At 37.6% G+C, this 21,841-nt stretch overlaps 1 protein-coding gene across 1 annotated transcript in view; it reads left to right on the top strand.

Moving 5' to 3' along the window:
- The window catches only part of SPAG17 (sperm associated antigen 17), a 184,886-nt gene that overhangs the window by 121,230 nt on the left and 41,815 nt on the right, over positions 1-21,841 (top strand). The window contains exons 5-17 of the mRNA XM_017731654.1: positions 1,061-1,235; positions 3,371-3,565; positions 5,916-6,097; positions 8,996-9,151; positions 9,742-9,841; positions 10,807-10,928; positions 11,810-11,947; positions 12,031-12,144; positions 13,589-13,739; positions 15,384-15,614; positions 17,585-17,676; positions 18,335-18,451; positions 20,052-20,206. Coding sequence (XP_017587143.1) covers positions 1,061-1,235; positions 3,371-3,565; positions 5,916-6,097; positions 8,996-9,151; positions 9,742-9,841; positions 10,807-10,928; positions 11,810-11,947; positions 12,031-12,144; positions 13,589-13,739; positions 15,384-15,614; positions 17,585-17,676; positions 18,335-18,451; positions 20,052-20,206 — 1,928 coding nt within the window. The remainder of the gene's footprint in view (positions 1-1,060; positions 1,236-3,370; positions 3,566-5,915; positions 6,098-8,995; positions 9,152-9,741; positions 9,842-10,806; positions 10,929-11,809; positions 11,948-12,030; positions 12,145-13,588; positions 13,740-15,383; positions 15,615-17,584; positions 17,677-18,334; positions 18,452-20,051; positions 20,207-21,841) is intronic.

Raw genomic sequence — 21,841 nt, 5'->3', positions numbered from 1 at the left:
TTTCTAAATTTTACAGAAAGGAAATTCAAGAAGGAAGGGAAAAGCAGGAAAAGGTTTTCTGGTTTGATTTTGAATTTGAACGAAATACAACTTCCACAGCTGGAAAATCTGCTTTTCAGCTGGATCTAGGGAAAGCAACTATGTAGAGTTAACTGCCCTCTGTCATTTGCATGAAGGGCTTTTCTCATTGCTTTAATAGCCTTTAAAGTGACACCAGCTGGACTGTAACTGTAAGCTAAGTTGATATTTTTATTTTATTTATAGCTTTATAATCCTGAAATGTAATTTTCGCATAGTTTGAATGTAGTATTTCTGCTGGGCAAAAATAAGGTGGACGCTTTCTTGCTCTACAGAACCTTTACCTTAATATTTTTTTGATTGTTTTAATTTTAGACTGATTCTCAATTTTCTGGATTTATAGTGTGAGGCTTTGGGATACTTACAAAATCTTTTTTGTCCTGTACTCTTAAATTACTGGGAAGAGCTTTATATAGGTGTTTTTGTTGGAAAATAATGAGAATGGCTGAGTAATATCCTGTGTGAAATGACCACAAGACTCTTGGTTCTAGTTTATATTAGACAGATATTTACATCAAAGGAAAATAGTGCTGGTGCCATTTTACACCATACTCAAGAGTGTTAACAGAGATGTTAAAGATATTAACAGATATTGAATTTTTGCCATATTTCCCCTCAGTGCAAGGAAGGTTTCTGGCTGATGCAAGTGCTGTAGCGGAAGCAACTAAAGCACAGGGATTTTTTACTTACCTTTCTACCAATATGCATTTTGTTAGTTTGGTAGGTACAACGTCTACCTACCTCTTGTAGTTCCTTTTTAATGTGAAGTCTTAGCATTGTGATTGAGTAAGAATATACAAATAACTGAATGACATGTTTGAGCAGGAAAAAGAAGGGTGTTCAAGACAGCTCCACCACATGGATATTATAGCAGCTGCGAGGGAAAGGTGTTAAAAAAATTGAACACCTAAAGTTTTACAACAGTCTGACCTTTGTTCTGCACAAAGGCTACAATGAAAACTTTATTTATTCATCTTGTCAGGCAGAACAGCAGCAAAAAGAAAAAGAGAAAGAGAAAGAGAAAGAGAAAGCTAAACCTCCTGATAAGACACCTGGAAAAGATAGTAAAGGAAAAAAGACAGCGGCACCACCCCCCATTAAAAAGGACACCAAATTGAAACAACGGGGAGAAATGGAAGTGAAAGACAAATACATTGGTATGTAAAAAATGCAGATATACTCCTGATAAACCTTTGGAGTACTTTGTTTTTTCCACGTTGAAAAGTCAAGATCTATTTGACCATATCAAAGCTTTGCCACTTTACATTTGAAGATGGCACTGTGGTCTGCTCAGTGTTAGGATGGATTGTGCAGTCCAAGAAGTAAAATACAGGTAAGATATATGTGGCATGTCAACATCAAAATGTTTGGGCATATGTAAGACTAAAAGGAAGTAGCTAAACAAATCCTACAGAAAACTTGTCATACAGACAGACTTCAGAATAACTAAATGTGTCAGTATCCAAAGGTGGCTTTCTCCTTATACTATAAATTAAAATAGAGCTAACAGAGTTGTCAACCCTGTCAGTGAAGAAATTTTTCCTAACATCCAATCTAAACTTCCCCTCTTTATATTTGTTTTAATATAGCTGCATAAAGAAAGAAAAAAAAAATAGACCAAGCCTTGAATTCAAAGACAGTCTGTTTCTGGTAGCTAACAGTAATTTTATCATTCATCCCCAATACATTATCACCTTTCTGAAATTAAACATTTCTGCTTTTGAGTAATCTTGAGATTACTTGCATTGATGTCTTTCCTCTTTTGCATATGAATTAGTCACTGACAATTAGAACTGACTGTTATCCTCTCGTCATGACTGTAATTATAATTTTCAAATGGCAGGCAGTCTTCAGCATGTATGCATTGGAATTTTTGGATCTCTGTAAGTGACTATGCAGACACCTGTCTTTTTTGTTAAAAATTATTAATGTTCAGTAATTTTATGTGCTCATACCTTTTCTTCCTGCAGTAACTGAGACATAAATTTATGTACTTCAGTTTCAGTACTAGGAGTGAAATAATAAGCCAGTTTTCTTCTGGTTTTGATTTTTGCTTTATGCAATATAAGTGCTGGACTGTGGTGGCTGCTTCCTCAGCCGGTCTCTCTCTAAATTTCTATGTTATTTTATGTTTAGCTAATATTACAAGCAACAGAGAGCCTGCTGCTCCAGGTGGTAGCAGCATTTGCACAGTCCTGGCTATGTATCTGAGCACAGGCAGATGTCAGTGCCAGGCTACCCTTTCTCCTTCCTTGAATAAATGAGTCCCACGAGCTGAGGAGTCAGTAAAGCACTTAGACATGTGATGTGTTAGTAAGCATAAGAAAGGACCTTAATGCTAAATAAAGTTGTGATTTGCTTTTAGTGCAGGATAGTCTGCGTAACTCTATGTGTTTCAGTGTTGATGGAGAGATACAGGACCTTCAGCAGGCAGTTTCTGATAACTTAGGATAAATAACTGTACTGGATGAATTATATCACCTGATACCTGGCTTACAACGTGTATTTCTCCACAGGGCATGAAGGGAAACTACACAGTTCTAGAGCTTCTAGAGAGTTCATTTTTACTTACATCATGCTTAACCTTTTGCTTTGGTACTGAAATGTTGCTATGCATACTTCTACATAACTGATAAACCCAAATAGAACAGGCACTCAGTGAAACTTCTCATCTGCACTTTAAGATGAATTTGGATATGCCCCTACCAACTAAAAGGGCTAGTGTGAGCTGGTATTACCAGCTGATGAGTATTTTAGAAAGAAATACATCTAGTGAACATCTACCTGCTGGGTAGGGAGGAGTCAGCAGTGAGTCAGCTGACACCTGCAGCTAATCCTTTGAAATTATTATGACTTGTGTAATCTTTCATGTAAGACACAGTAACTTACTCTGTGTATGATCCATGTCCAGTTTGATGCAGGATGAAATAAGATAACTTAAACTACCATTAGAGCATGTGGATATGTCCTGACACTCAGCTCCTTAGAGAGGAGCAATTACAGAAATGCTGCTACAACACTGGGATTATAATCAACTTCTGCAGTTTTTCTCTGGGTCCTTCTCCAAACAATTCTTACTTCTGACTTGTATTCTTCCCTCTGTGTTCTAGGGGGTTTGGTGCAAAGGCTTCAGTCTAATGCACATAATAATTTTTGAACTTACGTGTAATTTTCCCAAAAGAACTGTTTCTCTAACCTTAATTTGCATTATCCCATATAGTCAAGAAAAAATTAATTTTGTTTAGCTGATGAATGTTCTTGCTCTAATCTGGTTTTGTTGTGTTTTGAACAGATGATGAACCAGATGATGGTGCTCATCATTACTTTATAATTCTGGGTTTCCCCAATCTTCAGTTGTTGCCTGTGTTGGCTGACCTTGGGGTTAACATTTCAAGTGTAATTCAAATTTCTTCTGAGAATTACAAGCCATTGCAGATATACTTGGAAGGAACTAAAGCTGAAGGACAATTTCCAATTTCATCTGAAGGTAATCTGGTTATAAAAAAAATGTGTAGAAAGGAGATAATTTTATATCCAGGGAATGACTATTCTGGCTGTGTTTTTCTCTCTCTCCATGCCTTGTGTTTGTGCATGCTACCTATGAGCACCTGTGTTTGCCAGTGCCAAAGTAGTATTGCCATTGTTTGGTCACCAAATGGTTTGCCAGTGCAAAAACTGGACAGTAGAAAGAGGGACTGACTAAGCAGGCAGTGTTTGCAGCCACAGTAGCCACCAAAGAACAACATTTTATCAAATGCATACTTCTGTGAATTTTTAGGAAGTGCACTGGTAAGAAAACTTGGCTCATTTAATAATTTCAAGGAGAGTGGACAGTTGGCTACTTTGGGACTGTGGCCCCAGCCACAGGAGAATATGCCACAGAATAACGCTCTTGTAATTGTACTCAGCTGTCTCCAGGCTGTAACACCTCTCTTGAACTGGGATCCTGGTGAGCAGCAAGCTAAATATGTGTCATCAGTGATGGCTGACTATCCTGGGCTGTAGTGACATAGCCAGTAGATCAAGGGAAGTGGTTATTCCCTGTTACTTGGCTGTCATGAGAATAGACTTATGGACTCTACATTATAGATACTTATTCAGTCCAGCAAACAGCCTCCCTATAAGGACTGGCTGAAGGGCAGTGGAAGAAGAAAAAGTGGTTATGGTCATGAATGGCCTTTGGGATTTTCAGGCTCCAGAGACGGGGTAAAAGTCTGGAGCAAGACTCTTGGTGGAAGAGGATCAGGCTAGGGATTACTTAAACAAACTGGACATACATAAGTCCATGGGACCTGATGGGATGCACTGAGGCATACTGAGGGTCTGGCTGTGATGTCACTGCAAGGCCATTGTTAATTACTTCTCAAAAAATATGGCAATTGGAAAAGGTATCTGAGGACCGGAGGAAAGCACCACTCCTATCTTCAGAAATGGCAGGAATGACTCAGGAATCTAAAGGCCACTCCGACCCTTCTCAGTCTCTGAGAAGATGATAGAACAGCTAATCCTGGAAACAATTTCCAGGCACATGAAGGACAAGAAGTTGGTAATTTGGCATCGATTTGCCAATGGAAGTCATTCTTAACCAACCTGATAACATTCTATGACAAAATTACTGTCTTGGGAGGTGAGAAGGGAGCAGTGACTATTGTCTGCCCTTTCTCAGTAAAACCTTTGGCACTGTCTTCTCATAAAGAAGCTGGATAAACAAGCACTGAGTTGGATTGAAAACTGGCTGAATCCCCTGGCTCAGAGGTTATCAGCGGGGATTGGTGGTATGAGCCCTGTCCAACATCTTCATTAGTGATCAGAATAGTTCCCTCAGCATGTACTCTTACGATATAAAACTGGGAGGAATGGCTGAAACACCATAGAATTGTGCTGCTTTTCAGAGGGACTCAGCAGGATGGAGAAATGGCCTGGCAGGGACCTCATAAAATTCAGCAAGGGCAAAGTCCTGCACCAGTTCATGGTGGGGGCTGACTGGCTGGAAAGCAGCTCTGCATAGAAGGACTTAGGTAGGGGTGGTGGCGCTAAGCTGAATGTGAGCCAGCACTGTGCCTTTGTAGCAAACAAGGCAAATAGTATCCAGGGCTGCATCAGGTCAAGGGATTTGAACCTTCTTTTGTACTGAGCACTGATGAGGCCACACTTGGAGTTCTGTGCTCCTCAGTACAGGAGAGATACAGCGCTACCAGAGAGAATCCATCAAACAAACACAAGTATGTTTAAGGGACTGGAGCATCTCTCATATGAGGAGAGACTCAAAGAGCTGGGAATGTTTACATTGGAGAAGAAGGAGCCTGGAGGGAAGTCATCAATGTTTATAAATGCCTGAAGGGAGCATGCAAAGAAAAGGCAGACAGGCTCTTTTCAGTGGTGTTCAGTGACAGGACAAGAGACAATAGAAAAAACTGAAACATGGGATATTACCTGAAGAGAAAGAAACATTTGTTTTCTGTGAGGGTGTCTGAATGCTGTAAACACAGTGAACAGACTGCCCAGAGAGGTTGTGGAGTTTTCATTCTTGGAGGTACTCAAAAGCCATCTGGACAAAATCCTGGGCAGTCTGCTCTTGGTGACCCTCCTTGAGCAGAGGAGTTTTACCAGATGACACCCACAAGGCCCTTTCAACATCAATGATTCTGTAATTGGAATAGAGGACACTAGCAAGATATGTGATGGTATTTTTTAATCTCAAAGTTGGGTGTCAGATGTTTGCTGAAACTCAGGATGGAAATATTTTAACAGTACTTTGAGAAAATGGATATATGATTTGTGCTTCATGTAACAGGGAGACATTGTACCATGGTTTGTCAAATACTTATGTATTTTAGATGTAGAAGCAGAGAAAAGAAAGGAAGATGAAGCTAGCAAAGACCTGGAAACATTTTGGAAATACCTGGAGCCAGTTCTGAACAGTGGAAAGCATGGATCAAGTCTCTTTGATGTTGCCAGGTTTCATCACCTAGTTAAGGAAAGTGACTTTCCCTCTGATTGGTCAGACAGCAAAATGCTGGTCAGTACATTCTGTTTTTACAGTGCATGGCATACTTTAGGGTTTGTAACTTTTAAGAACTGTTTAGGAATTTAATCTCAAGTCTTCTCTGAAACGGAACCACAGTTGTTAGTATATTTGTAATCTTAAACAAAAATGTATCCAACAACTTTATTCAGCGTTTGTTCACAAGGAGTCCTTTGAATAAAAATTCCTGATTTGGAGATTCTTAGTATTGTAGGCCACAGCAGAAGAGCTTTAAAGTAGTTTGAGGTTTTAAATTTATTCAGAGTCTTTGTAGACCCAGTTTGCATCTTGTTAGAGAGTAATATGTGTGTATGAAATAACACAGAAGTTATATTTTTATCCCCATAACACCAGACCTACTTACTGCACCTCAGAACAGTTACATGAGAAAAAATTAAGATGAATGCAAGAATACTTTTTGATATATACTGTTGCTTTATCATACTCAGTACTGCTTCTTTTTGTCCAAAACATGGCTCTGATTTATTACTCATTATAGCCTGCTGAGTCAGGACTATTACCAGGCACTGAAGGAGAGAGTGAATCATTAGAAATTTTTTCCATCCTAGATTCTCACATATAGCGAGGTAAAAAAGTCCTGTATTTTTCAATCTACAATGTCAGCAGTAAAAAATACAAACTGCTAAAGCAAAATAAGGCAACATGCTATAATTTAACCTACTATTTGTAGTCTATTAGGGTTAAAGGGCATTCTAGGGTTAAACTACATTCTTCTAACCCTTATTTATAGTACAGTAGATTCTGTATACAAACAACTCAGAGTGGTTTGAAAAGCATTCACTAAAAATGCCTTACTTGTGGAAACATGTAGGCTTGCTTCTTATAATATTACTTACCATTATACTCTTTATATAATCTTATAGTGCAAAGCCTCTTTTGGGAAAACAGTTTTACCTTCCCTATAATCACATCTTACAGGGGACTGTTTCTACTTTTGAATATCCTGCAAGCACCTATATTATAGATGAAATAAAGGAAAAATTATCTATCACTGAAACAGATTTCAGTAGACTAATTATCGTTTCATGAGCCCTACAGAAGTAAGAATGTATGTAAGTTTTTAAAGAAATGGGTGGGGAACACAGAAGTTCTGAAATTATAGGTGGATAGAGTAAGTCTGTTCTCATGGACTTGCTGGAGAATCTCTGAGTCCAAGCTTGCTGCATCTCTGAAGCACAAGATCCACAGAAGGAAAATTCTTGTGACAAAATGTTAGATATTAATATAAAAATGACAGAGTATTGCATGCTGCAAGTAGTTTCTGCTCTCAGATTTGAGATCTTTAGAAAGGAAAATACTTTCAAAAATATTTTCTTTGTTGAAGAGTCACTAATGGTTAGACTTGAAAAACTTTTGACAAGCATCTATGTCCTGAGGAGAGACCAAGCAAATTGAATTACGAAGTTGTAATTATACTAAACTTGGCTTGGATGCCATTGAGTAGCACCAGGTTTTGTTACTTATGACTTTGTAAAAAATCTTGTTTTGTTTAAAAGACTGTGCATTGAAAACACTCCAATATTTTAATTAAAACTGTTATGTTAATTAAAACATGTTATATGTATGTTGTTATTAAAACTGTTAAATGGAATCTTTTAAGTAATGTATGAATTGAAAGGTGTTATACGAACCCCTTCTTCAGAAGAATATTGAAAACAAAGATGGAGGAATATTAATGAACATTCTGTTTTCGCAAGTAGAATTTCTTTTCCAAGTGTTGCTTCTAGTCTTTAAATGTTATGAAAACTGAGACAAGTATTCCATAACTCATCAGTGATTTGGGGTTGTCTGTTTTCCAGTGTCATAAAGAGGCACTGAGTTGAGGAAAGCAGATGCTTAATGTTTCTTAAGGGTTTGGTATTGTTTTTAGTGCTTAATGTCAGTTGTGCTTCTTTGCTGTGTTTTATTTTAGGAAACTTAAAATCGAGACGTTCAATGTTGTTAGCCACCTCTTAGAGGCAAACTTTGTACAAGAGATTTGCCCTACTTTCACAGAAGTGAAAGAAACACTCAGAAAAGAATTTTTAATGGAAATTGTCTATAATTTATAATAATTCCATTCTTTCCACAAAGTCCAGGATGTACAGGGGAAGAATACATCCATTAAAGCTGCTGAAACTTGAGTGTTTCATGTGGTCTCCAACAGGGTTTTGGTATTTGTACAAAAACATTTAATATTTAAAATAGCAGTTGCTATTATTCTTTTTATTCCTCCCAAGCTTTGGCAAAAACCACAGTACATGACCTCAAGAACCATGACTCTTTCCTTTTCAGATTTTTGCAGATACAGCCCTCTCCCTTTGGACATTTGGGCACCATGCTGACATTCCTTCGCTCACAACTGTGGATTTCAGAGTGCCATTCTTGAGGCTTTCTTTGTTTTCAAAGGGCAACAGGAAGAAAGAGAATAATACGAGATGATATTAATTACCTGGTTGGGGTTTTATTTTTCATCCTTCTAGGGCAGGGAAATGATTGACCTTGCAAATATGCTGCACTACTAAAACATAGACACATTACAAAGTATTTAATTTTCCTCTCCTATTCCTTCCCATCCAGAAGAACCCGTAAGTTCCATTTGCAAGATAGAAGACCTTGAACAATTACTGTTATGACAAGTTAGACTTTATAACTAAATCACTTAGGCAATATACAGTCCATAGTGTGCTGTGTCAGTGTTAAGGCAAATAAAATGAAGGAGGCTTTAGAATAACTCTATAAAGTATTTTGAATTGGTGGAGGAAAAAATCTTTTGGAAAATTTATAAACGGAAGCAGATCTGCTGGTTAAAGAGCTAATGACTCCTGTCACTAAGTTACATGATACTTTTATAAGCAAACTTCATCCTTTGTATCTGATTTTCTCTCAAAGCTTGCATTTGGTACTGTGCTGTTTGAACACATTGCTTGTTTGATGTATGACTGCCTGGACTGGAGAAGACAGCATTGCAACTACTTGGAAAACACCAAGTTTATCAATGTGCCTATGTTACCAGAGAGGAAAGCAGCACAACTACCTGCAATTGAGGCAAGGATCCTTCTCTTTTTGTTGAGAATAACTAATAATAGGCTAGAATTACCTATCTTCAATTTTGACTCAAAAATTCACCTTGGACCATCACTCTACAAGTAATTTTCAGTGAATGAAATTTATATTTTTGTCTTCAGCATTTAAAACATCAAGAAATGGGGAAAAAATAGCTGAGCATTGGGGAAACAGAAAAAGGAAAATTGGAAGGATCCTACAGACGTAAAGTATCACAGGTGTAAAAATTTCTTCAATAGCATCTAATGACACATTCTTGTGTCTGAAAAATCAGTATGTCGGCACAGAGCTACTATGCAATGTTGCAGATCTGTGGACTGTAAAAAAAAGATTATTAGTTCTATGCAAGATCACTTTATTTTATTCATAATAGGCAAAAGCTTAAGACAGCAGAAGAAAGTATCTTATTAGAACATGCACTACATTCTTACTATCTTGTCCCATTTAAAAGTTCAGCATCTAGTCTACAGTGAGTAACCAAAGCTAAATGAAATGAATTTTCCCCACCTATTTGTACAATACTAATTTGTTTTATGGTTTCTGATTTTTTATCTTAATTTTTGTTCATTTAGAAACAACCGGCACCTACAAAGACGACACCTACAAAGACGACACCTACAAAGATAAAAGGGAAACCAGAAGGAATCCTGCACGCAGTAATTTTGTCAGAGGGTATGTTGAAAGGATTAAAGCACCCATCTGTAGTTGTTCACTCTGTCAAAGCATTCATTCATATGATGGCACAAACCCTCAAAATGATTTGTGCAGTTAGCTGAAGATGTTGTGTATCCTGTGGAATACCTTGTGGAAGTGTCTGAAAACTGGAGTGGTGATAACCAAGTTCTTTAGAAAATCACTTTTTCTATCTGTTTCTAGTCACAGTCAGATTTAAAAGATCTGAGTAATTTTGTTAGATCTCTAACTTGGTTAGACTCTTTTTAATAAATATTGTCTGAAGCTTCACAGAATCACAGAATATTCTGAGTTGGAAGGCACCCACAAGGATCACTGTGTCCAACTTAGCCCTACATAGGACATCCCACCATGTGTCTGAAAGCATTGTCCATACAATTCTTGAACTCTGGCAGGCTTGGTGCTGTGACCACTTCCCTGGGGAGCCTGTTCCAGTGCCCAACCACTCTCTGGGTGGAAAACTTTTTCTAATACCCAACCTAAACCTCACCTAATGTGAGGTGAGGCCGCCCCAGTGCAGAGCAGAGCAGGACAATCCCCTCCCTTGCCCGGCTGGCGATGCTGTGCCTGATGCCCTCCAGGACAGGGTTGGCCCTCCTGGCTGCCAGGGCACTGCTGACTCAGATTCAGTTTTCCATCAAACAGGACCCCTGGGTCCCTTTCTGTGGCACTGCTCTCCAGCATCTCATTCCACAGTCTGTTGGTACATCCAGGGTTGCCTCATCCCAGGCACAGAATCCAACACTTTCCCTTTTTAAGCTTCATGAGGCTGATAACTGCCCAGCCCTCTAATTTGTCAAAGTCTCTCTGCAGGGCCCCCCTGCCTTTGAGAGGGTCAACAGCTCCTCCCAGTTTTGTTTCATCTGCAAACTTGCAGAACTGACTTGGAATATAAATTGGCATTTCTGAACAAACATATCTTAATGTTTTGTCTCCTAATACAGCAGATGAAGAAACTTCTATTCTGTCTCTTTCTGTAGACATGAGGTATTACAATGACTTGCTGAGTCAGATTCCTGATGAGTACATTTCTGTACCCTTAATGCTGAGCTGCATGTTGGAACAGGTGGGAATTTTCTCTTTTTGATTTCTGTGGCTAATTTGGCCTAGACCTGATGTAATGAATTGGTCAAAGATGAGTAAATCCATCTGTTTAAACCTAAAATATGAGACTGTGCATTGAGGGACTGAGCAAGGAGGTTCAATACAAAGGAGTCAAAACTCCAAACTTCAATTTTCTTCCATATTGTGCCCTTACCCTCTATATATATACAGTGTTATTCCATAATTAATTTTTGAAGACTATGAATATCATCAAATGAGGAGAAAGGTGTAATTTCTTATCTAGGTCAATAACAAGTTTTCATGTCCTTCAACAATGTTATTGATACTGAACTTTTGCTGGTTTACTCAGTTCAAAGGTCTTAGTTCAAGCCTAACATAAGAGTGTCAATGCTGGTGCTAGACAGATCTGACTTCTGTTGATTTCAGGCACAATCTTTGATTTAGAAGAGACATACAATATGATTGGGAAGTCCTCATTTTAGGAGTAAAATTTCAGCATATTTTTGGGGCTCTTTACTTTCTGTAACTTAGTCTGAAAATAGACTTGGGTAAAAATACTCAAGGCCCAACACCTAATACACAATCAGTTTTTAATTACCTGTGTTCCTTAACAAGTCCTAACATTTCAACTTAGAAATATTTTTCTTCTTATCCTTCCAAAAGCAACTAATAGGAAAAACATTTAATTCTGTTTTCCATAATCTTTGCTTTGAGCAGGAACTAACTTGGAAAATTGTATTTTTGCTGCTTGTGGAAAAAAATTGCACTTTCCTTTCCTGACAGAATTTCTTGTGTGCTTAGCTTATAGCAGGATTTGTTTGGTAGTTCTGGTAAAGTTAAGCAGCAGTGGTAATGAAGGCTAACATATGCTCCCTTTGCCAGGTTATTGCAAGTGAAGAAGACCTTACACCACCGAGTCTGGTGTCACCAAAGTCTCATGCAGATGGGCTACGTCGTGCCATTGCAGATCATATAATCTCTGTCCTTCCTTCTCTTTCACTTCCTATGAGTGAAAAAAAGGTTTGTGTTGCCTTTTGTCCATTTCCTAAAATGACAAATCTCATTATTGAGGTTTAATGCCTCTTCCTTTTCTTTTTAAACAGGATCTATACGAGTACTTTTCTCCTAAATACGGTGAACAGGAGACTGTCATCCCCCAGTACCCTCTCTTATTTAACTACCATGATCGCCTGGCTCAGCGGTTGCACCTGCTGAAGGTACAGTGCTACCTATCATATATAAATATTTCCAAAGTTCACAGGCAATGAATGCTCAATGCACTAGAAGGGGAGGAGTGGTGTTTTTACAAAAACAGGACAGCATATCCTAGATTTTTTCCACTGAGGTGGATACAGCAACATGTGTTTAGTTTACTTAAGAAGCAATGAGTTACTGTTGGAGGACACCTCACAAACATAGAGCACAAACAAACCGATTTCAGAGATCTATTAGCATTATTAATGAGAATGTTTAGCCTTTGGCATAGATGAAAGATATTACAGAGCTGTTGATTTGCTGTTAAACATAGATGATACTAGGGAAAATGAGCTGCTAACTTGTTCATGGTGATCTAGCATGGAGACTAGATTGAATACTAAAATGTAGAGAAGTGTAAAAAATTACATAGCAGTTGTTAATGAACACAAGAAATGTATTCAGGTTGTCTAAATAGTTGGAGCATAGGGTGTAACCAAAACACTGCCGAATGCTAACAAAGGCAGAAAGGTTCAGAGATGCATAGTTTGGCATTATTGCAAAGTAACAGTTCCCAGATTTTCTGAACCAAAAAACCTCTGTGGATGTCTCAAATTTTTCCAAAGACAAGGTGTAGTTTTACCATTAAACTTTAAAAATTCACTGAAGATAATACAAGTGATAATACAGTTCTAGATTTCACAGCTAAGGTGTGTCTGCCTGGCTTCATGGATTAAAAATTATCTGGGGAATGCTTTGATAACCATTGATTAAAACTATTCAGAAACAACTCAAGTTTGATACATTGGATGTATTCAAGCAGAAGGAAGGACTGATTAATCAACATGAGAGATGCTCTTAGCAGACATATGCTTGATGTGTTTTATATACTTGCTGAAGAGGAAATTCAGGATACAGCACAATGTTTGAGGAAAGAGTAGTGGAAAAATATTTGGAATATGCAGTTGAAGAAAAAGGTACCATAAGCGTGTAATACTAAAAAGAGTGAAGCTGAAAGATACCACTAAGTCTGAAAAAATAAATCCTTGAATATATAGGGATGTCTCTCATCGCAGACTGATCAATAAGTTTATGGATTTCATTACTGTGAGAAGTAGCACAGACCATCTGAAAGATATGTGGAAGGTACCTGCTGCCAGTCTGAATTAACCTGTACATATTTCTGTGTTTTTAAGTCTAGCTGGCACAGGCAAATAACTTCTAACAAATGTCTGTTATTATGCTGTCAGTCATTCTCTTATGTGTCTAATGTTTTTCTGCCTACAATATCTGATGCCATGATTCAAAACCACGCTGTGAGCACATGTTCAAATTTAAGTTTAAGTCCAACTGACTTAAGCACATGCTAATGTCTTCTGCTGTAGAAAGACTTCTTTATTCAAATATAATTTTTGGAAAGTAGTGTGAAAGTTTACTTTAACTCTGGTACTTTGATTTTTGTTCCAGGTCCAGAAGAACTTAAATCCAGAAAAGATTGAGCATGAAATGATGGATAAACTGCCTCTTACAGAACTTATCCATTTCACCCCTCCTTCAACTGAAAACAACACTAAACGCTTGGCCAGACTTCACGAGCTCATGCATTATTGTACTAGTGGTAAAAGGATTTTCATTGATATAATTTCCATTCTTTCTATTTCTGGTTGATGAGCCTATTAAATAGGAGGGATTTTGGGACAAGATTTTTAAGCTGCCAAAAAAACCTTTGCAGAATTTCCCATTTTCACATTCTTGCTTATATATAATTATAGCCTACTATACAATTTAACCCTGACTTCAGACCTCAGTTTCATGGTTAATGGAAACAACTGTATGAGTGTTAAATATTGCATAACTAAGAGCTGGAATTATCTTAGAACTACTTTATTTATTTATATTTGCAAACATACAAACACTTACTAATTCTGAGGAAAAAAATAGCTGTAAAAATTGCAATTTTGCTCCTAGAGTGTAGAATGCATTTTGAGAGACAATGATGTAAACTGTGTTTATTTATCAACACCCTTTTGGAGGTAAAGCACACGTATCTTAGGTAGACAATTTTTGTAGAACAATACATGGCTTTCAGAATGTATTCTATGTAAGCTGTTGGTGTTAATAATGAAACTACTTTATAACAGCCCCTTTATCAAATCAAGAATACATTCACTTCTCCAACCATAATCACTTCTGCAGTTACCTTTTCTTGGAGTGTGCTTGTCACCATGGCATACACTGGGAAACAATCCCAAAGACTACGTAAATGCCCTTAGGTAGTATCAAAAGTCTGCTCTAGGTTATTAAGAAATATAAACATCCAAATCCCTTTGGTTACATTTATGTCATCATATAAGGCACTGGATTTGAAGGTACTTTCCCAGCTCTTTCATCCTGAAGTCCCTTGTGTTGGATTAATTTACACTTTGCTGTGTTGTTTCTAGTTGTTGGTATGTTCATTTTGGACAGTAAGCCATTAAAGTATTCAGTATTGCTATAGTCTTCCACCTGGTGGGTATTGAATTTGATGGTCTTCACTGGACCATACCATACTGCCAGACTCTCCCAGCTGGTAACTTAGCTAGTAAAGCCTTTGCTTTTATCAAAAAAGATGATTAACTTGAACAGAAGATGAGAGATTGAACAGTCTCAAGATATACGTGTTTAGGTGCTTAACCACCCTAAGGAGAAAACATTTCAAACTGAAGATATTTTCTATGTGATTTGAGAATTGTATTACCTGTCTTAAACTTCAGTGCTTGGCATGATTATCGCTGTTATATGGACACCAATGCATACAAGCATAAATAGGATTTATTATTGTCTTTGCACCTCGCTTCTGTTTAAATTATGTGTAAAATTCTGTCTGCAGAGGAAAAAAAATTGGTACTTGTTTGAGAAGTTACAGATAATGGAAACATTTCATGAACTGAAAATAACTAGTTGCTAACTGGTCCGATAAAGTCTACCCAGTATTTTAAAATCAACATCATTTCTATAAAGTTAATGAGCCAGAAGGTATTCAGATGTAGGAACCACTTCATTTAAGATGGATTAATACTTAGGCATATCATTTTGCAATTTGGAAGCATTCAACTTTGAATGCAGTGTAAAATGTAGCCCACATAAGTTGATCCAGTACTTTTAAGGAAATTGCTGTTGGCTTTTGCAGAGTTGCCAAGAACAATACACTTAAATAGTCTTGTATTTATTTTCTGCTGAGCTGTAAGGACATTTTCAGTTAATGATTGTAATTCTTTTTTAGAACTTCTGAGTTGGGCTGAAGTAGAAAGAGCCTTCAGAGTGTTTACTTTTGAAAGCCTGAAGCTGACTGAGCTGAGTGACTCTGGTTTCCTGGAGAGCTCTGGATCTAGAGTTGGAGGTGATTCTGAAGTGTCTTATATCCCTTGGGATAATCCAGCCATGTTTGCAAGACAGCTGAGACAACTCTTCCTTATGGAAAGGAAGCTTAATGAGAAATCTCCAAGAGGCTCTGGTAAAAAGCTTTCTGTTTACATTACTCCTGAAGAATTTGAATCCACTGTTTGTCTTACTATATCATTTGCTATTGCAGGGATGTGATTTTTCTTCCTTGTACAAGTCAACAAATTTTCAAGTATTGTCTAGCCTGTACACTGAGTAACTCTGTAGGAATACTAGAATAAAGACAAAAGCTGTCTTGTTCTGCAGCATTAACAATTGTAGATGATGGAGAGTGAATGTTCTGAAGTTCTACATTTTCTCCTGCAGATTCTAACAATGAAAAGTTGTTAGCCTGGTTAAAGGAGATGTGTTGGCCAAAAAGCAACATTATAAACAAGTGATTATTTCTTCAGGAGGCAAGAAAAGTAGAAATTAGGTCAGTTTAAGCAACTATACCTTTAGGTTCATGATCATACAATCATTGTTTAGGTTGGCAGGGACATCTAAAGGTCATCTATCCTGTCATCCCTGCAATAAGCAGGGACATTTTCAGCCAGATCAGGTTTCTCAGAGTCCAATCTGACCTCCAGTGCTTCCAGGGGTGGAGCATCCACCACCTTTCTGGGAAACCTGTTCCAGTGTTTCACCACCCTCATTATGAAAAATTCTTCCTTATATCTAGTCTGAATCTATTCTTCTTTCCTTTAAAACCGCTACTCCTTTTCCTATGACTACAAGTCCTACTAGAAAGTCTCTCCCAAGGCCACAATAAGAAGAGCTTCCCAGAGCCTTCTCTTCTGCAGACTGAACTCTCTGAGCCTGTCTTCACAAGAGAGGTTCTCCATCCCTCTAATTACCTTCATTGGCCCTACTCTGGACCCACTTCAACAGATCCATGTGTTCCCCGTGCAGAGGACCCCAGAGCTGGATGCAGTACTTTGTGATGTTGTCCATGCTTTCCTAATAGAGATGTCTAAGCGAGCAGATTAGATGGGATCCTTTCCTTAGAAGGCTGGAGCAGACAAAAATGAGTCCTGCTTATCTGCTTTTCTTCTGAATCTTGGGAACATTTTTGGATGTTAGTTTATTTTGCTTTTATACTAGTCATGATATTAAATATTGCAGTTACAGGCATAACAACATTTCAGCACTTCTGCAGCACAAAATGAAATGCCAGGAAGATAAAACATTTCTTTCAGGTTTCTTCAATCTTCTAAAGGCAGTCAGTAAACAGGGGTAATTTCCAAGAGAAGCAGAGCCTAAAGATGTATGTCTGGAAGCTGAGCTCATTATAAGACACTTACAAGCAAATACTTTGCGCTGTCTTTTCCGCCTGAAAGAGTAATTTTCTTGAACATGTGAATTTTGATCAAATACTAGTGACCTCTGCCCTAACTTAGGGAATAAATAATTCTATTAAAAGGAAATTATTTTTTAAAAATTAAGAGAATATAGAAGTTAAAGTCCTCATGTGATGCTGCTCATATCAGGTGCTCACTGTAACAATGGAATGACTGGTCAGAACCTCAGGAGAAGCAATATTCTGTCAGTAGCTTATGGATCTCTATCAACCAAGTTAATTTAAACTATAAAATTTGTGTTTGTCAAAAATGTGTGAAAATATCAAAACAATTGATTTTGCCTTTTATGTTAATGTCATCTGTGCAAAGGACTGCTTGTTAAAGTATGAAGAAAAAGGGTTCTTTGTTTATGAGTCCAGAGGATATTTCTGAGACTATTTTTAGTGGGCCAGCATGGGTCAGATAGAAAGGATGATTTGAGTGGGTTTTATGAAGTGTTCTTCTTCCCTTTTTTTAAAAATTTTATTTAATGATCTGGCACTTGCTCTCACTGGGTTTTGATGTGCTCTTTTAGTATAGAAGTATAGCAGATCTGATCATGTATTTATAGGACAAGTGTGATGAAAGGATGCTTCAAATTGATGTTGATCTCATCAGGGAGACTAAGGAAATTGCATTAGTCCAACCTTAGTAGGGCTGAAATTTCTGGAACAATTCTTTAAATTCTGCTTTCGATTTCCAGAGTATTCAGAAATAAGTGACGAAGATGATGAGGAAGATGTTGTGGTTGATCCTCTTTTGAATGAAGAATTGGATCTTCTTGCTTCTGATATGGCAAGTGTGAGAAATGGAGTCAACTAGGCTTTACATGAGACAACAGAAGATACTGCCAGGATATGTTACTGGGGATTCCTTTGCAATTCTGCATGCAAATATTAATTTTGTGATGTTTGGCAAATACTGACATAACATTTAAGCACTGTGAAATCACTTTCTTTGAATTCCAAGGTGAAGGGTTTCAATGAAGCTGCTAATTATAATTCTGTGCTGGTTTTGCTGAATACCAGGGGTCAAATACAAGCAAGAAAGTTTAAAGGAAATTGTCAAATTGTGTCACACTAGTAAACTGTGTAGTTTGGCATCTTCAGAATCACCTGTCTGCCACACATCCCATAATAAACACAGCAATTTTAAAATTACATCATAGGACATGTTTGAATACTAATAATTGCTTACAGAACTCAAAATCATATAAGCTAATAATGAAAGTGTTTAGATTATTTTGTCATAAAAAGTCCTAACCCAAAACCCCTTGGGGGTAATTGTATTTCTTATTAAACAGTGCCATATGGGTCTGCACATATGCATCATTATGCAGTTAACTGTGATGCAACATGGGGTGCTCTCTATTAATCCAACAAGATTACAGTCAATTTAATACAACTGATGCTGAAATGTTCATATTCATTATTTTGGTTTGTTGTATTTTGAGGTGAGTCCGGAAACCTATGGCCTAGAACAAAGTTTAGAAGCAATAAAAAAGACACAGAGGCGTTGCTTGACAGACTGGAGTCTGGAAGAGCATTTTCAACCACATGTTCTTCGTCAGGTATCTGTGAACTGACAACCTCATACCTACAGTCACCCCTCAGAAGGCTATATAAAGAATTAGTAGTGGAGTTCAGGATATTTTTCTGCTAGATAGTTGATTCAGTTTTATCTCTTTCATATTTACCAAAATTCATTGTGCTTTAGCTACTTTTCAGTTCTTTATGTTAAATTCAGTTTGTAATGGGTTTTTGTTTCCTCGTTTGGCCAAACTGGAGCTGTCCTATTTGGCAGCAAGTCTCTTAGCTAAAAGTGTGGTGGAGACAAATCCACCTTGCCCTTAGGGGTGATCCTCTGTGGCAGTTTTGGAACTCAGTGCAGCATATGTGAAAACATACTTTGCAAATGCCTATGCAGTGTATGTTTTATGGGCAAACAGAAAATTTGGTTGTCACAGTACTTCACCCTTTAAGGGCTAAAAGCATCATTTGTAGAAATCTTGCAGGCTAAAAACTAAAACTTACCTTGCAGAAAGACCAAAATGTGAAAGATAAGTTCAAGTGTAGTTGTCTTGAGTTGGGAGGTGTCCTCTTGGGATTGTTAGTTCCTGTGCTGCCTTGAGCTTCATAGGCTGTAATTCTTATTTGATCCTGACACGCGCTGTACATGGGTGAAGGAAGTGCTGCTTGGATGTTTGCAGCACCACATTAGTGTGAGAATTTTAAAGTCTGGTCATGGATTTCGCTACATGGGGAATCCCTTTGTATGCAACATAAATAGCTAATACTACTTCAACTGTCAATAATTACTGAGTCTAGCAAAAAGATACTGATGGAAAATAGAAGTAGTGGAAAATAGAAGTAGTAGAAAATAGCATTTTATTGCAACAGGAAATAACCTTTTGTACAAAAAGTCTTGGCAGTTAGGTGAGGTCCCAGATGACTGGATAAAGGGAAACATTGTACACATCTTTAAAAAGGGTAGAAAGGAGGACCCTAGGATCTACGAGCATAATCAGCCTCACCTCTGTTCCTGGGAAGATCATGGAACAGATTCTTCTAGAAGCTTCAGTTGCATTGTTCTGAAAAATAATAGTTTAAAAGAAGACTTTCTTCCACCTATTGCTATAAAATCGGTTTCAACCTGCAGGTAATGTAAATATTGAAAACGATGGGGCAGTGCAAAGCAGAGCGGAATAATATAGATCACAGTAAATCTCAGAGATGTGCAGGTCATAGTATAGCAAGTTGAATACCAAGTAAACTCAACTGAGATAAAAAAAAAGTAAATTAGTTTTCTTTTTATCTGGTATATGATAATTCTGGGTTTATTTACTATTTATTTACGTATTTTAGTTTTTAACCTTGTCTAAGTATTTGTTTAATATTTTAATTTATTTAGTTTTTATGTAGCTGAACTTTTTTATTCATGGTCAGTCAAAAGGTGCAGCATAGTTGGTACCTCTTCTCAACATGAATAGCAGTGCAGTTTCAATTTCCACCCACCTGAACAATTCAGGTTGCTGGAATCCAAATGCTTTGAGTACATCTTGTAGGAGAATGGAATTCTTGAGCACCTGTTGCTCAAAGCTGTGCTGTGTAGCCTCTGCACACATGCTACTGTCTGCAGGGAGAATGTACTTCTATTTCTTTCCTTTTCAGGTTCTTCATGCAGCATCCCAAGAATATAGATGCATTGATTCCTTTTATCATACCCAAGATAACTCTTTACTAATGATTTTTCACAATCCTATGAATCAATATCGTCTGTGCCAAGATACTTGGGATATTGCCCTGCACTCTAATGTTGGATTCAGGTAATTGATTTTATCTTCCCTGTTTCATTCACAGTCATTTTCCATTAAAGACTGCATGGGTGTGCTTAGGGCAAAACTTTGAAATTAAGACATGGCTGTGTGACACATTTATGAGAAAGCAAGTTATGCTTTCTCATAAAGCAAGGTCAAAAACAGTGCTATATGAAAAGAATTCTGCTGAACTTTCCTGAGTGAGAACAATGCAATGTGTAGCTCTTTATCACCAAATATAAAAATGTAAATAATGCACACAAACATACAAAATCATATTAGGAATGCCACATGAAGAAAATTGTACTGGGGACATTTTAGGTGAAGGGTGTTAAAAAAAATCTAAGTATATACCTAACCAAGTTTTTCAACTATATATACACAGGTGTAGTGATTCAGTGGGAAATGTCGCTCTGGTGCTCTATGGATTAATTAGATTTATCAAATAGAATTTCAAGCAAAATATCCAGTATAAAAACACCTTCTCCCCCACCATTTGTCTGTATCCCTTTCTAAGTGTAGTGCCTCATTTATCAGATTGTGGAAATTTTTTATAGTAGACTTTTGTTGGCACCTATAGATTTGAACAGATTTGAATACTAAATAGGCAAAATGTGCCTACCTGAACCTGTATTTTGTATTGTATTTTGTATATTTGCTCTCAGTCAAGGAACTCTGTGTAGGTACAGCTCAGCTTTTCAGGCACTTGGAATTAAATTATTTGCCATGAAAAGAGGCTATTGTGATTAGCAGTGACTAGGACCAGAGTCACAAGAGATTTACCAGCAGAAATTCAAAGTTCCTTGGAGAAAATGCTGGCTGGTTTGTGTTTTGTTGGGCAGATCCATTAAATGTCTGGTCAGTGGTTTTGCATTTATATAGCAACTAAAATCTTCCCCAAAAGATAAGTGAAAGATGGTATGTTCAAGTAAAGCTGGGTCTTGCATTCAGATAGACCCAAGAAGAGAGTCGGTGGTCTCAAGGTCTGTTACACAGAAGTCTGTTGGTACCCAGATCTCCTCACTCTGCCAGCCATTCTTACACTCTTTTTTTGACACTGCACTTTAAAAGCCTAATTCAAGCTTCTTAAACGTAAACAGTTGATGCCAGTTTAGCTGCCTGGTGTATTTGAGTTGTCTGGGCAGGGTTGACACATATGACATGAGACCCATGGGAGACACTTTTGGAACAAATACCAGAGAGGAGGTCACACACCCCAGTGCATCTAACATGCCACCTGGTGTTTGCATACACTGACTAACGCCTTGTCCCAACAGCATATTGATGGTGTAGAAGCAGAGGGAGGTAGCAGACTTCCTCAGGAAGCATTTCTCCCTGAAACAACAACTGTTCATCTGTGGGGTTGTAGAACTACAGATTGGCTGGTCACCTTGAAAGGGCATTCACTGGAATAGTTCAAGACCAACTGAGAAATGGGAAAGGCTCTTGATACCTGCAAAAGAAAAGTTGCTAATTTTGCATCCAAAGGAAAAATCATGCATTTTATCTGATAGATGCCTTATAATTTAGTTGAGGATTAAACAGCTGTGTGCTTTCTCCTTCTTACTCTTCCACATCCACTGGAAACAAGGTTTAGACATTAAAGATAACTTCTGCTTGGGGCACGCCTTCTTTATCCAGTGA

This window comes from Corvus brachyrhynchos, unplaced genomic scaffold, assembly GCF_000691975.1.
Source record: "Corvus brachyrhynchos isolate BGI_N302 unplaced genomic scaffold, ASM69197v1 scaffold3, whole genome shotgun sequence".
NCBI classification, from domain to species: Eukaryota; Metazoa; Chordata; class Aves; order Passeriformes; family Corvidae; genus Corvus; species Corvus brachyrhynchos.
Note: the sequence above shows the minus strand (reverse complement) of the source record. Positions and strands in the feature narration are given on the sequence as shown.